Source organism: Sarcophilus harrisii, chromosome 1 (genome assembly GCF_902635505.1).
Source record: "Sarcophilus harrisii chromosome 1, mSarHar1.11, whole genome shotgun sequence".
Lineage (NCBI taxonomy): Eukaryota > Metazoa > Chordata > Mammalia > Dasyuromorphia > Dasyuridae > Sarcophilus > Sarcophilus harrisii.
In genome coordinates this window covers 23,779,630-23,794,655 of record NC_045426.1, presented here as the reverse complement: position 1 = coordinate 23,794,655, position 15,026 = coordinate 23,779,630, and the positions used below count along the sequence as shown (strand labels likewise).

At 36.8% G+C, this 15,026-nt stretch overlaps 1 protein-coding gene across 1 annotated transcript in view; it reads left to right on the top strand.

The window, feature by feature from the left end:
- CADPS (calcium dependent secretion activator) overlaps positions 1-15,026 on the top strand; it is a 535,079-nt gene that overhangs the window by 405,266 nt on the left and 114,787 nt on the right. Inside the window, 2 exon segments of the mRNA XM_031953509.1 lie at positions 9,820-9,926; positions 10,860-10,868. Coding sequence (XP_031809369.1) covers positions 9,820-9,926; positions 10,860-10,868 — 116 coding nt within the window.

The following is a 15,026-nucleotide window of genomic DNA, read 5'->3' as shown; positions in this document are numbered from 1 at the left end:
CAGAGACAGAGAGAGATAGAGAATGAGAAGGGGGGAGTGAGTGGAAGAGGAAAGAAGGGAGAGGGCAGGAGAGAGAGAGAGAGAGAGAGAGAGAGAGAGAACTAATAATAAGAACTAATAAGGAAGATCAGAAAAACCAAAAGGAGCTTCCTATAGGAGGTAAAAATTGAGCTAGTCTCTGAAAGAAATCAGGAATCCCCCAGTGGGAGAAAGCAGGGATTCCAAGAGTTTAAATGAGGAAGAAGGGCATTTCACATACAAGGATCCAACTATCCTCATGCTTGGAGCAGGAGAATATTAGAAGGCCAGTTACCTGGGACAATGAATGGGTGAAGGAGGGTAATGTAAAATATGATTGGAATCGTAAGTAACACAGGATGACCATAATAACACAGATGAAAATAAATGACAAGATTTCCAACCTTATCAGAGGGGTGGTAGAATTAGTTATAGAATGAAGAACACACCATCAGATTGGTCATTGTGATGACCTATTTCATTTTATTGAACTTCTTTGGTATGAGGAAAGATTCTTCTTTTTCACAGATATTGAGAGTTAAAAGAGACCTCCATGACTATCTAGTCCAACCTGTGCTTGAAAGGATTCCTCATTAAAACATTCAAATCACTGTCTAGTTTCTGCTTGAAGATGGGTTTTGGAGAAAGAGAGGATTCCACCATTTCTTGAAGCAACCCATTCCATTTTGAGACAATGGTCATTGTTAGGAAGGTTTTCTTGACATGTAGCCCAAATTTGCTTCTTTATAATTTCTAATCAGTGTTTCTGGTTCTGGTCTCTCAGACCAAATGGATCAAGCTTTAATCTCTCCTGAACTTCAAATATTTGAAGTTCTCCACTTTGAGTCTTCTTTTCTCCAATTTAAGCATATCAAGTTCCTTCAACTGATACTCCTCTATCATGAACTCAAGGCCCTTTACTATCCTGCTTGGTTTCTTTTCAACACTCCTCAGCTCATCAGTTTTCCTTAAAGTATGGCACTTAGGATTGACAAAAGCTGTGTAAAGTGAGCTTCTTACCCCTCTATGACAAGAAGCTGTACCTCATTCATTTGACCCAACGTCTCAATAGCTTTTTTGGTAGTCACATAACATTACTGACTCATACTGAACTTGCAGTCCACTAAAACCCCAAGATCTTTTTTTTCAGAACTGCTATCTATTTATGATATCATACTTATGAAGTTAGGCTTTATATTCAAATATAAGACTTTGGATTAATATTTATTGAATTCCATCTTATTCTATTTAGCCCAGTGCTCTAGCCTTCAAGATACTTTAGGATCCTAATTCTACTTAGCTATCCCTACAAGATTTGGACTATATGAAGAATTGTGTACATTTTTTTCAGGGAATGGATTAATAAATCTTTAGAAATGGATAGTGATGTTTAAAAAAAAATTTTTTTTAAGGAAATGGTACTTACATTTAAGGGAATCTAAAATACCAGTCTGTTGTTTTTGTATTTTCTCCTAAAAGTAATAGGGAACCATTGATTTTTTTTAGTAGTGAGTTGACATAGTCAGAATATCAATGTGGCAGTTGTTTCAAAGGTGGTTTAGAGAGAGGAATGAATGATAACTAGATAGAAGATGTTGCAATGTAGTTTAGAGAAGAGGAGATGACCAAAATTTGAGCAGATACTTGTGAATGAAGAGAAGACTGGCAACTAATTGGATTTAGGAAAGTGGAGGAAAGGAAAGAATAGTGATAAATTCATGGTAGATTTTTTGCTCAATCCAAAGTAAGTTGGTACAATTATTGTCACATAAAAGAGAGAAAGAGAAAGAGAAGGGAGATGTGAATGGATTATGGATATATGCTAAATAGATATATAAATACATACTACATACACATATAAAGTGTTAGAAAAGTGGGACCTCATACTCAGAAGGGTCTGAGCATTCCTAATCTTAAATTTGAGTTTTCTTTATCCTATATTGGATTCAGAATAACTATTATGTGATAGACTAAAGTTTTCACTTTTCTTTCTATGTGCTAATGTAGTATAAAAACTGACAGAGGAAGAGGAATACATCAGTGGAATACTAGAATTGTTTCTGATCTCAGCCCTTCTTCTCTAGTTAACATTGCTCACATTTAAAAAGACATCTTAACCTTCCCTTGTTTTCTGAAATGACCAGCAGTATGTCCTGTCAGAAGGAAGGATCCTGTTCTCCAAGAATACCTAGATAAGGTCCAAGATCACAGCCCATTGGAAGTCTCCCATGGAATTGGGTTGACTCTTCAGAGCTTAAGAGATTTTGAAAATACATGTACCTCAGCTAGATTTTTTCAAAATATCTGAAGACTATAAGGGTAGGCAATATGGACTATAATTTGTTTATTAACCAATCTCTGGAAAAACTAATATGTTTTCATAAAAGCTTTATAAAATTATTTGGCATCTACAGCAGGTTGACTTGGCTTGCTTAATTAAATTTCTTTGTTCCAGAGAAGGGTTCTATTTTAGGAATGGAAATGAGATATTGAAAGGTAACAATAATAGGGGGAAACATCAATAAAATCTTTATTTGCTATTAAAATTAGATATATGGTGTCCACAAATGAAGTAAGCAATGGAAGAAATTATTGATAATTCAATCATTCATTCAGTATCATTTACTGAACAAAGATCATATATGAAACAACGTACACTTGTGCTATGTTCTGAGCTCCAAAAAAAAAAAAAATTGGAGGGGAGAAACTGAATCTCTCCATTGATCAAATCACGAGGACCATTGTTCATTGCTCTGTGGAAACTAGCTGCCCTATGAGCCTCTTGATAATCTCGATAGCAAAATTTGTCCATCTACATGCAATCCTGAAGAAACTAGATGTTCTTGAAGGCATTTCTCCACTGTCTCTTTGGTTTCTGGCTTCTTTCTCTGCTTTTCTCCCACCCCAGGATACCGTTAATAAAGTTGTATGGGTTAGTGTTTTTAAATAGTGACAAGGCCCACACACTGGTGTCCTCGGGAACATATTGGGAAGCTAGGTCTTGATGCAACTTGTTAGTTACATCCATTCATGGCTTTTTCTGGGACTGGCAGCAGAACCATCGCTGGCCAGGTTATCTGCGACCTAATTGGAATGTCTCTTCCCTCTTTCTTTTTTGGCTGACGTGAGTGAGCATTCCCAAAAAGCCTCTCTTTGTTTGTATCGGTCACATTTCACTCCCTTTTCTGGAGCCAAAATGATTTCATTGTGTAAACATGCTATAGTAGTTGATAAATTCAGTTAGAAATTTCCAGGTATGATGGACTAGACTGGATTTTTGAGTGCTTGGTTTGGTTTGGTTTATTTTCTCATGGTGGCAAATCTTCCCACTGGAATAAAAGACAGTCAGCTAAGTGAAAGAAATCCCTTTCTAAACTCTCTCTGATGCTTCAAGACCTTGAAACAAAATCCATCATTTCTTGAGTAATGGTGTGGCCAAGGAGTTTGTTTTGTTATTGTGTGAATCACCAATCAAAGGAACCCATTGTCATTGGACAAGGAGTCTTCATGAGGTGTGAAAAGTAGATCTTGAGACTACTCAAGTAGTCTTGAACATGACCAGAGACAAGTGAGTCAAAATATATAGAAGAAACTAGAATCTCACTTTTAGGGTAGAAAAACCCAAAATTATGACATCTTCCCCCCCCCAAAAAAAAAGTTATGAGATCATTATTTGTTTTTCAAAGAGATTAATAATAGACTTTTTTTAAAGAGCAATTCCTTCTAGTGCATTTAACATATAAGTAGATTTTTTTTTTAACTTTGTACTCAACTTTTCAGATAACACGTCCATTGCCTAAAGTGGGGCCTGCCTGTGATACATTCCAAAGTGTAGCAAAGCCAGAAGCATTTCAAAATTTTTTTAACTCTACATCCAACACTGCTACATTCAAGGAGTCCAGCACTGAAAAGGATCCCTTAAACTTTTGCTTTGAAACAGATGGCTTAGCAGAATATTGTGCTCATCCCGCTATCCCGATCCCTTTATTAACACCCCTAGAATTCAAAACACCCAAAATCTATTTCCTATAACCTGCAGCCAAATCTGTTTTTTTTTCCTCCTCCCCATTGAAAATTCAAGCAAACCAAGAAATCTTTTTGGCAACAAAGTGGCCCCCCTCTCCATGCAGATTGCTAAAAACTGGAAATATTAGCAGGAAGTACCTTTCCTAAGGCTCCAGAGACTCTCATTAAGGGGGGAAATTATAGAATCAGATATTGCTGGTTATTGGTATTTATATTGAAGAGAGGGCTATTGTTATAGAATTTTCTGCTGGGCTGATATTGTAAACTATATGACAGATGGGTCAAGTTCGAATTGCAGTATTCTAACATTTGGAATAGCAAGTAACATATTTGATAGAGCTGGCAAGTTTTTATATATGATTCAACCCACAATATAAAAGCCATGAGAATTCCAAATTGAAAATAATTAAATGAGCTGAAAACAATCAGAATCCACACATTTTTTTTTCAAGTGACAGATTTTTACAGGCTTAAATTCCACAAAGGGAGCAAGAATATTTTCCAGCTACCTTGAACTAATGTAGGCATTTCCTCTCTAAAAAAAAAAATCTTTACAAAGCTATTAGTCTTGTATTCTCCCTCTTCAGAAAGGGCAAGAAAATTAATAATTATACTGATAAGTTTTTTAATATTTTCTATAATTTTTTAATGCTTTCCCAAATGTTCTCTCTTTTGAATCTTGCGATAATCCTACGAGTTAGGAAGAACAAGTATGATCATCCCCATCTTGCAGATGGGAAAACTGAGGCTCCAAAAAGAGATTCATTGACTTGTCCACAATCACAAGGCCAGTAAGTGGTGGGAGCTGAGTTAGAAACCAGGGCTTCTGACCATGGACTACTTAAGAAATGAAAAAAGCAGTCTTCGTAACACTGGTACCGTTATTCTAAAAACGGATTTTCAATCAGCTAATAACGTTCACATCCTTTCAACCAGTTAATAATGTTCATGTGATAGTTTGTTCCATTAAAGACAGGAAATTATAATCTTTTGTGTGACTAGGGAGGATCAGGATTGTAGAAGCCGTCAAGTGGTGCTGTTGCCTGTCCAATTATGTCACACCCGGGGACCGTTGACATATCCTGGGACAATAGCAGCTCTCCATTTGTGTCACCATTTATGCTTCTGTTCTGTTGTTTTGTTCCAAGTTGGTCATCTTATTTGTCACCATTTGTTAAAGTCATTTTGTCTCTTTACTTTTACTGTCTCCCCCCATCTACCCGAACAGCTCACCAGCCACCACGAGGGCCTCCTCCATCCTTGCAAAGGCAGACTAACACCCTCACTCAGAGACTCAAGGGCATACATAGGCAAACACCAAGTACAGTAATGGTTTCCCTTTCCTTCATTCCGCTATATCCTAGTTTAGTTGGCTTTCCTGTCTATGTTTCTCCCCCCCTCCTTAAAATTTAGTTTGGTCTTGATACATAGCAGGTAGTCGTTCCAAAGCCAAGACCATTTAGCTCTCAATTGGAACTTAGTAAGCTTTTGAGAGACTCGAAAGACAGCATTTCTTTCCAATTGTCCACATTTTTTTTTGTCTAGCAATGTCTGACATATGCAACATTTTCAAATCTCAATGTCAGCACAAAATAACATTGTTGTTGCATAACATTTTGCATGACAATTTTATACGTATGAGCTTAAATTCTGTTGTATGAAATGTCATTTTAAGCATACTGTATTTGTTCAGCCTCCAGTGCTCCAGCTGCTACCGTGACATGAGGACCACAGAGATGTTACAGCATGGCAGAGACAGTTTTGAACACATCAAGCCATGCAACAAACCAAGCAAAAACTAGTTCCCAAAAATACGGATGTGTTCATTAGCCTCTGCTGATTAGCAAGATCCTCTACCCCTGCATCTACTTTAAAGACAGCATCTTAAAGAGGCATTTGCAGTCTGATCTATACTTTAGCTAAGAGATAACCTACAAAAATGGCAGGCGAACAGATATCTCTCCTGAGAAGTTCCACAAATCCATTTTTCTATTCACTGGGCATTCATCCTCTATCAAACATGTAAAAAAGAAATGTTTGGTTCCATGGGTTAATTAGCAGATTGGGTTTTGTAGACTGAGGATTATTAAGTGATTTACTTGGATGACTGCCTGTTAAAATTAAGAATTGAAGAGGGTTTTATTAAACATACTGGCTGTATATATATATATATATATATATATATATATATATATAATATACGTGCATATATCATATATATATAACACAACAGACAAACACATATATGTGGATATTTGCACAAGCAACCATGAAAAGGTTAGGTGCATATATACATATATGTGCATATCTATCAAGAGAGATAGATAGATGATAGTCAATCAAAAACTCCTGAGCATTAATACATATATTTTAGTGGACCTGCTTAGAGCATCTTAAATTTCTCCAAATACAAAAAAATCGTTCAAAGAAACTATGTGTGGAAGTTTTCAACTTGAAAGGGTAAGTAATAAGTCCTATCAAGTCAAATCACGTTAGTTAGTCAATGCTCCCCAAAGTTTAGAATATCAACTGTTTACAAGATAATGAGGGATTTTAAAGATGCACTAAGTGGGGTTCCCCGGTAGATATGTATTAATGTGCAGGATAGTGTGCTTTTTTTTACTAGGCCATGTGTATGTGTGTGTGTATGTGTGTGTGTGTGTGTGTGTGTGTGTAGGTGTGTAAGTAATAGGTAATATGCATAGGATGGGGAATTTTCAATGTTAGCTACTAACAAAGATAAATTCACTTTGCAAAGTTACTAGTCAACATGAAAATACCCCATCCTGCACTGATTACCTAGACCTGTGTACACAGTATGTTTTATAAGACCTTAACGACAGCGGGTAAAACGGTCATTGCTTACTTGTAAAATAACCCTCAGGTAAGTAACTTCAAGTCTACCTTATTTTGTTAGACTAATTAGATACATATCATCCCTACCAATGGGAGGCTGGTCTCCCAATGCCAGCTCCATTTCCTTCTATCTGGGTATAACATAGATGTTGCCATGCTTGAGTCTTGTCCCAGGACATCCTTCCATATGATTCTAGAGTTCTTATTTCTATACCAGGGAATCATGATAAGGCTATGACAGTTCAGGTCTTCCCACATTTTCAATCAGTAAGTCATTTTCATGGATCAGCCAGTCAACTATTCAAAAGACTTCAAAAACACGTTTTTTTCCCATTGGATTTCAAAGGACCATGCTATGGGGTGTCTTGCTTTCCCCAAACCAAAAAAAAATGATAAAGTTTTACAATATATGAAGAAAGCCAATTTTATGTTTCATCAGTGAATTCTCAACTGCTGCTGGAGGGAAAGGTTGAATAACCTAATTGGCCCAGCAGAGAAATCCTTCTCTCCATCAATCCATAGATTAATCAATTAAGAAGCATTTATTAAGCATTTACTGCACACCAGGCACTGTGGTAAGTGCTGGGCACAAATAAAAAACAAAAATAGTACTTGTTCTCAAAGAATTTATATTCTAAGAGGGACAATGTCATATACAAATCAGCTTTGGTCATGCGCAAAGGGAACTGATGAGTTTATTTATAGTATTGCAATCTCCTATGATATAATTCAGTCAAGAGAGACTGAAATCAATATCAATTTGCTAATGATCACTTTACCACAGAAAGAACAACAAAAGGAATTAATCAAACAAAAGGAAATGAAGAAAAAGTGAATAGGTATGTTTATAGTACCTACTATGTGTCAGGTATTGTGCTGAGCATATTTTTGGCTAATATTATCTCATTGAACAGAAGGCAGATATTATTATTATTATTCCCATTTTACAGTTGAGTAAACTGAGGCAAACAGAGGTTAAGAACCTTACCCGAGATCACACAGCTAGTAGTATCTGAGGTTAGATTTGAACACACCTGACTCCAACTCCAGTACTCTATCCACTGTGCCAACCAATTTGTATTAATTCATAAAACTCCTACTATGTGCTCAAATAGAGCTAGGTGCCAGAAACAAAAATATAAAAAATGAAACAATAGCAGTTCACAAAAAATCCACAAAGCAATACATTCCTCTCTCCCAAGAATGCATCAGTTAAGTCCAAAATAGACCTATCTTCCCTTCACAAAAAGCCCAGTGGTCCTGAAGCAAATAGCTCTATTCCCTAAGGAATTAAGCTAAATGCTAATTAACTCTACTCCCCTAACCACCAAAGATATCAACAGGGCTGGGAGGGGGAGGAGATGATGGAAGGCTTTTTTTAGGATTCTATTGAGAATCCAGATGGACCCAATTCAAACCTCCTCTTATAAGGATGTCTCAGCATGCACACACACACACCCCACACATATGTACATATGCATGCACACATGCATGCACACACACATAATATTGGGATTTTTTTTTCAGATTAGCCTAACTTTATTTCATAAGATATGGAGGTACAAAAATAGTAATATATAATTACTAGTCTTTTGTAGAACATAACAGGACCTATTTAGCTATGTGATATTGGCCAGTTCACTTAATTTCCCTTGGCTTGTTTCTTCCTTTGTAAAATGAAGGGATTGCATGAGATGACCTTCAAGCTATAAATCTATGATCCTATGAAATTTTTTTATGTTTATAGCCTTTTTAAACCTTTAATAGCAAAATAGTCATGAATTCTGGAATGAGCAAGGCATTAGCCAACACTAAATTACATCACTTTCCCGATGAGTTCTTTTTTGTTGTTGTTGTTGTTGAAGCAATAGTCATTAAGTGACTTGCCCAGGGTCACACAGCTAGGAAGGGTTAAGTGTCTAAGGCCAGATTTGAACTTGGGTCCTCCTGGCTTCAGAGTTGGTGTTTTATCCACTGAGTCACCTAGCTTACTCCTCAATGATTTCTTAAAAGACTTTTCTGTTCAAATGAGTAAGTGGATATATTGGAAAGGATTGGTTGCTCCTTCCAATTCACTAGGAAGGATCCTAGTAGCTATAACCGTGAGAAAATCATATGTCCTGGGTGAGTATCTGAAAGTATGGTTAACATAGCTGCACAAACATACATACACAAACAAAACGCACACCCTTTATTTTTACTGCAAGTACCTTGTTAAACTACTCTGACTTAACCTTCCTTCGGAGGGGCTCCAATCTAATTGGCCAGCCGTGGAGAAATGGGCAAAGCCATCCCCAGTTCTTTCTATGACTGAGGATTCACTGATGATAACAATGGAAAGATTACACCCAGAGGCCCTACTGTCCAAAAGGAATTAATCTTTCTTCCAATTCCCTTCCTGCCTTCCTTGAAGCAACCACATCCTTGGATCCAGTCTATTGTTTTTTAAATGAAACTATCTAGACCTTTAATACAATTTTATCCAAGAAAGTGATACTTGCTGAAGGAGCAGGAAGCTCTAGATAGTGGAGATGTGACATAAATAGGGTTTCGAGGTAATCTTAGCATTTGCAGAAACTCGGTGGTATACCAGGGTCACCCATGGATGCTGTCTTTAGAGAATGCTCTTGTGGGCACAAAATGTCACTGTCCCTCAATTTGAAACAAGCAGTAGCATTTTTCTGAAAACTCAACGGGCCTACGCCAAGCTGGAGCACTGTTTTGTCATAATCTTATAATAATTTTTTCAAAGTGGCTTCATGGTTTGCTCACTACTAATGATGTAGCATTTAACATTTGCATGGGAATTTTTTTTTTAAGCTGTTAAATTATTCTGGGATCTCTTACCCACTAGTTCTAATGGCCAAAACACTCGCTCAACACTTTCGATGAATTTTAACTCCAATTCTTGTACTGCAGAAAATGTAGGCCGCTTAATCACTCCTGCCAAAAAACTAGAAGACACAATACGGTTGGCGGAATTAGTCATTGAAGTCCTCCAGCAAAATGAAGAGCACCACGCAGAGGTGAGTGGCGTCACTGTGTCCCCCAGAGACAAGTCTCCCTGTGGTTTCAAATATTTTTTTCCCCTGTATCCAGTGATGGGAGTGGAGGTGCTGCCATATTCCTTTATCCAATTGGGTTTTCTAGAATGTGGTAGAGACTTTGGCCCTGAAGGTTTAAGGAGGTAACTCATCTTCAAGAGTAATTTAGATTTTGTCCACTTGGACACCATTTTCTGACATTTTAGCTATGAACAATCCAAGGTAAGTCCAGCCCAGAGGCAATGAGTCCCAAATTTATTCCATTCTTCTAATTGGTTCTGGGCTGTGTTTGGTCCTTTTTGTTGTCGGTGGTGGTGGTGTTTGTGTTGGTTCCTTATCCTGTGGATACTAGGCAATGTTTTCTAATTTGTCGCTAAGTTTTCGCAGTAGTCTCTCCATTTGTTTTCTAGTTTGCCTTGGGTTGCTAATGCTGCGACAAGATGGATCTTATTGTGTTGCTCATCGTGTAGTTTTTCCAACACGCACCTCAATCAGCAAGACTTGTCATCCAAAAAAACACTTTTATAGAACGCCAGTTCTAACAAAATCCTAAACCTGTAAGGAACGAACTCTATAGGTCCAGCTTGTAGTAAATCCATTCTGTTCCCAACTGCTGTATATCTCAATTTATTTTCAAACTCAGACCAAACAATGCTCTCTCTGCCATCCTTTTCTTGAATGATACACTCACTTTCTCTTTTCCTTCACATTTAGATGGGTTGCATTACAGGCGCTCAGTAAAGCAATTTCACAGTCCCCCAAAAAGAGATCTCCATCGCCTAATGAACACTGGCAGTACAATTAACTAATATCTAACAGACCCTAAATCCGCTAGTCCCAACTAACGCCTGATTGCATATTTAAATTTCCTCCCTATTTTTCTACTGTTCATTCATTCTTGGATGATCCTGGCAGGGGAAAGAGGTATGTGACTCAAGCTGAATGGAACAAGTCACCTCCTGTCATACTCCGTGCATGCCCTCTTAATGCAGTGTTTTCCAATGGGATTTTACCTGGGCGCTCCTTGCTTTGTAACTCTGCCCCCCTCCTCCAAAGGAATGTAACAGCACCTTCAGATGGATGCTTTGGAATTGGTTTCCCTCCACAGAAGCGTAAATGTGGGGTGGCAATCTGGTCCATGCATGAAGCAATCAGTATATTGAAAAAGGACTGCAGTTACATCCCAACACAACCCTACCTGCCTGGACTCTTTCCTTACTTAGCCTGTCGTATTTACCTGTGTTGGTCTGCACTCACCTTTCTTATGCCAGATGAGTAGTGAATTTAGTAACCAGTAGCTAGTTAGAATGATACTAATCTTCTTATAATATTGTCTGTATGTGAATTATATATACGGTATTTATATATAGAGAGAGTGGCCAAGAATGAATATTTTCTCCCAAATCCAGGTGGAAGTCTATCATATTTCCTTAAGATTAGGGGATAATTTCAAAGCAACGTTTGCAGAACTAGGAGGAATATAGCAGAAAAGTGAATAAAGTCCATAGGATTGGCCATTGTTTATTTTTAACCCTTACCTTGCCCCTCAGTTATAACCTGACCAAGATGACTTCCACTGGGTTTCTTTTTTCCCTTTTTGTTTGGTTTTTTTTTTCTGAATGTCAGTAAAGATCTTTCCCATATTGACCATGCTATTAACTCATATCAGCAAGTCTTCCTCAAGAAAATGTAAGAAGTTTTCCCAGTTCTTTCTTAATTTGAAGAAACAAAACAACTCTCAACAATTTATTGTGATGGTTCATAAATATTGAGGGGAACCATGAATTCTACATGAATTATTTTCGAAATCTATCTGTGGTGTAGGGAAAAAACCATGCAGTAACATTTCACAAAGTTGCATCCATAGAGATACCAGAAAAAAGCTGAACCTTCTGGGGAAAAAAAACCATGAATTATGAAAATAATCATCATCTAGAACAACCTTGACAAGATTTTCACAAAATATTTTGCTTTTACATATTAAAAAATCACTATCATAAATGATTCTATGAGATAGAAGAAAAGTAAATTCAGATTTTGTTTCAGGACTTTCAGATTTGTTCTTAGAACTAATGATGAGCTGGGTGCACTTTGAATTCACTTACTAAAAAGGTACATTTTATATAGTAGCTTAATTATACTCACACTTAAGCAGAAATATTTTAGTCAAATTGTAAATCTACATAACTTCATTCGATTTTATTTAATGAGTCCCTGGCTCTCTTTTCATGCTAGCCTAGTCCTAGAGGAAAACAAGTTCTTGCCCTCAAGGAGTTTATAATCTAGTTAGAGAAATACATAAAGAATGGCTGGTTTGTTAGTGTGAGAGTTCCTACCACAAATGAAGATAGACTCTCTCTTTGACAATAGATAAGTCCTAGCACATAGAGGCTAAGTAATAGTGATATTTATTATTTTCATTATCATTATTATGAGAGTAGGGTTACTATTATTATTTTGAAGAAATACTATTACTAATAATAATGGCTAATATTTTCATTATCATTATTATGAGGGTAGGGTTATTATTATTATTTTAAAGAAATGCTTTTACTAATAATAATGAATATTAATATAGTACTTATTATATACTAGACACTATGCTAAGCACTTAACAATTATGATCTCATTTGATCCTCACAACAACTCTAGGAGGTAAAGGTACTTTTTTTATCCCCATTTTACAGATGAGGAAACTGAATTGCAGGATTACAGAGTTTATAATTATATAACTTATGTCTTCCAGACTCCAAGTCCCCTCTATCCACTGTATTTTTCATATATAAGACTTGAGACAGGGCTTGAACCCACAAATCTCTGACTCTAGGCTAGCATCCTACCCACAATTCCACTAATAAAAAGATAACTAACATGAGAAGGTCAGCACAGGTGGCAGGTGCTATAGAATTTCAGAGTGAGGGAGAGAGCAGTTCCAATTGGAGAAGTTGTCATGGTGAAGGTAAGATTTGCACAGGATCATTAATGATGGGTCTATGGTACCAAATAAGATAAAGTGGGAATCTGATTTCTTTGGACCAATCTCATCATGATTCTTCTCTGGCAAAGCAGGAGGTTTTTTTTACAGTGAATTCTCTAGAAAAATAGTAAATTGCAACATGAAAATTTCAACAGTGTAGACGGCATCCGATCTGTAAAAATGCAGTAGAGACTTAATGCTTCCCCATCAAATGATGTTTCAATTCATTTTAAATTTCAAAACAAAGTAATCTCAATGTCCCGGAGAAAATTCAGAGCAGCCGAGAGTACCTAGCACTGCACCTCTATCTCCACACAACAATACAAGTTTTTTTTGTCCCATATGTCGTCTCCGAGGACTCCTCATTGAATTCTGTTCTCAGAACCTCAACAGGGAGAAATGTTATTTTTTTAAAATAAAACTGTCCTGTATTGTTGCTTTTCTTTTGCCCAATCTCTCTCTCTCTATGTATACGTATGTATATGTATATATGTATTTAGGCATATAGGTGTACATATATACATGTGAACGTGTGTGTAAGATATACAATACTTAATTTGGGGTGATCGTACCTGTAAACTACGTCTCCTCTTCTTTGAAATATTTTAAAAAGTACACAGGTAAGGAATTGGGAGATAAAACAGCATATTAACAGCTTGGAAGGTGATTTGAAGAAACATTGATCTCTTTCAGAGTAGTTCTAATAATATTAACAAGAATTGTGTTCACCTGTGCCAGCAGAGTAACCAACTTTTCAGCAGCAATCAATCAAACAAGTATTTAAGAACCTACTATGTACCACAGCCACTATCTTAGGCACTGGGGATACAAAGATAAGAATGAAACATGAAGTCAAGGAGCTAATAATTCTTTCACGAAATGAAAAGCCAGGCTATTTGCTGAATGAGTCATGTGACCTCTATTTTCAATAGGATGAAAGTGGGATTGGTGTTTGTTTGAGTCCCCCTCCCCAACAGAGTCATTTGTGGTTAGAGACTCTCCAGTTATTTTGGGATACACAAATCGTCCTTTCTCTCTTTCTTCTTCTCCTCTTTCTGTCCTCTTCTTCCTCCTCCTCCTCTTCCTCTTCTTCCTTCTTCTCTTCTTCTTCTTCTTCATTATCTTCTTTCTTCTTCATCATCTTTCTTCATCTTCATCTTCTTTTTCTGTCTCTCACACACACACATACACACACATACACACACACACATTGTTTATATTGGTCCTGACAGCTTTTATAGTTTGGGTTTGTTTGCTGGATTTTGTTATTTAAAAATATCATAGCACTAGCCAGTATTAAGGTATATTAGGAAATAAGCTTAAGAAAAGACATGGTGGTAAGAGTATCGTCACTCTGAGACTATTGGTTCAATAACTGATTGTCAATCATTTGCCGAGCCCTTTACTGAATGTGATCTTTGAGGCTGCCCCTGCCCCTTGGATTCATAATGTGAAATAAGAGATAAGCAAGACCAAAATATATTTTAGCAAAGGGAAGGGAATGGTAATAAGTATTTATACAATGTTTACTATATACCAAAAACTGTACTGTGTCATTTACATTTTCATTAGAGTGGAGAATTACTCTTTTCAAAAGGTTTTTCTTTCATATTCCCTAGAACAAATGACATCTGATAGAAGTCTTTTAAAATATTTTGTTTTCTATAGACACGTAATGTCAGAATTATAAAGAACCTCCAACTTTATTTAGTCCACCTGTATACCTGCATACCTGAATGACAGCCCCAACATGTGATCATCTTACCTCCCCTTGGAGTTCTGCAGTGATGGGCAAACCCCACCCATCCCAAGCCAGCTCTTTGTTCCACTTTTCTCCATAATTGTTGGAAAGTTGTACTGAGATGAAATCTTCTTTTGACTTATATTGCATTTATCAAAATGCTAAACAAGAGACTGACCAAAAATCCTGGAGAATACCATACCTCGATCTTTGAAAGTGATTTTTTTTTCTTTTTAAAAGGGCCATGGATGAATGTCCAAGAAATGCAGTGTATCTATACCTGGGGCACTGGGCAGTGGGAAAGTCACCAGACTTGACTTTTAAATTGTCTCTTTCCAAAAGGGGATAGTGAAGCTTCAAAGGG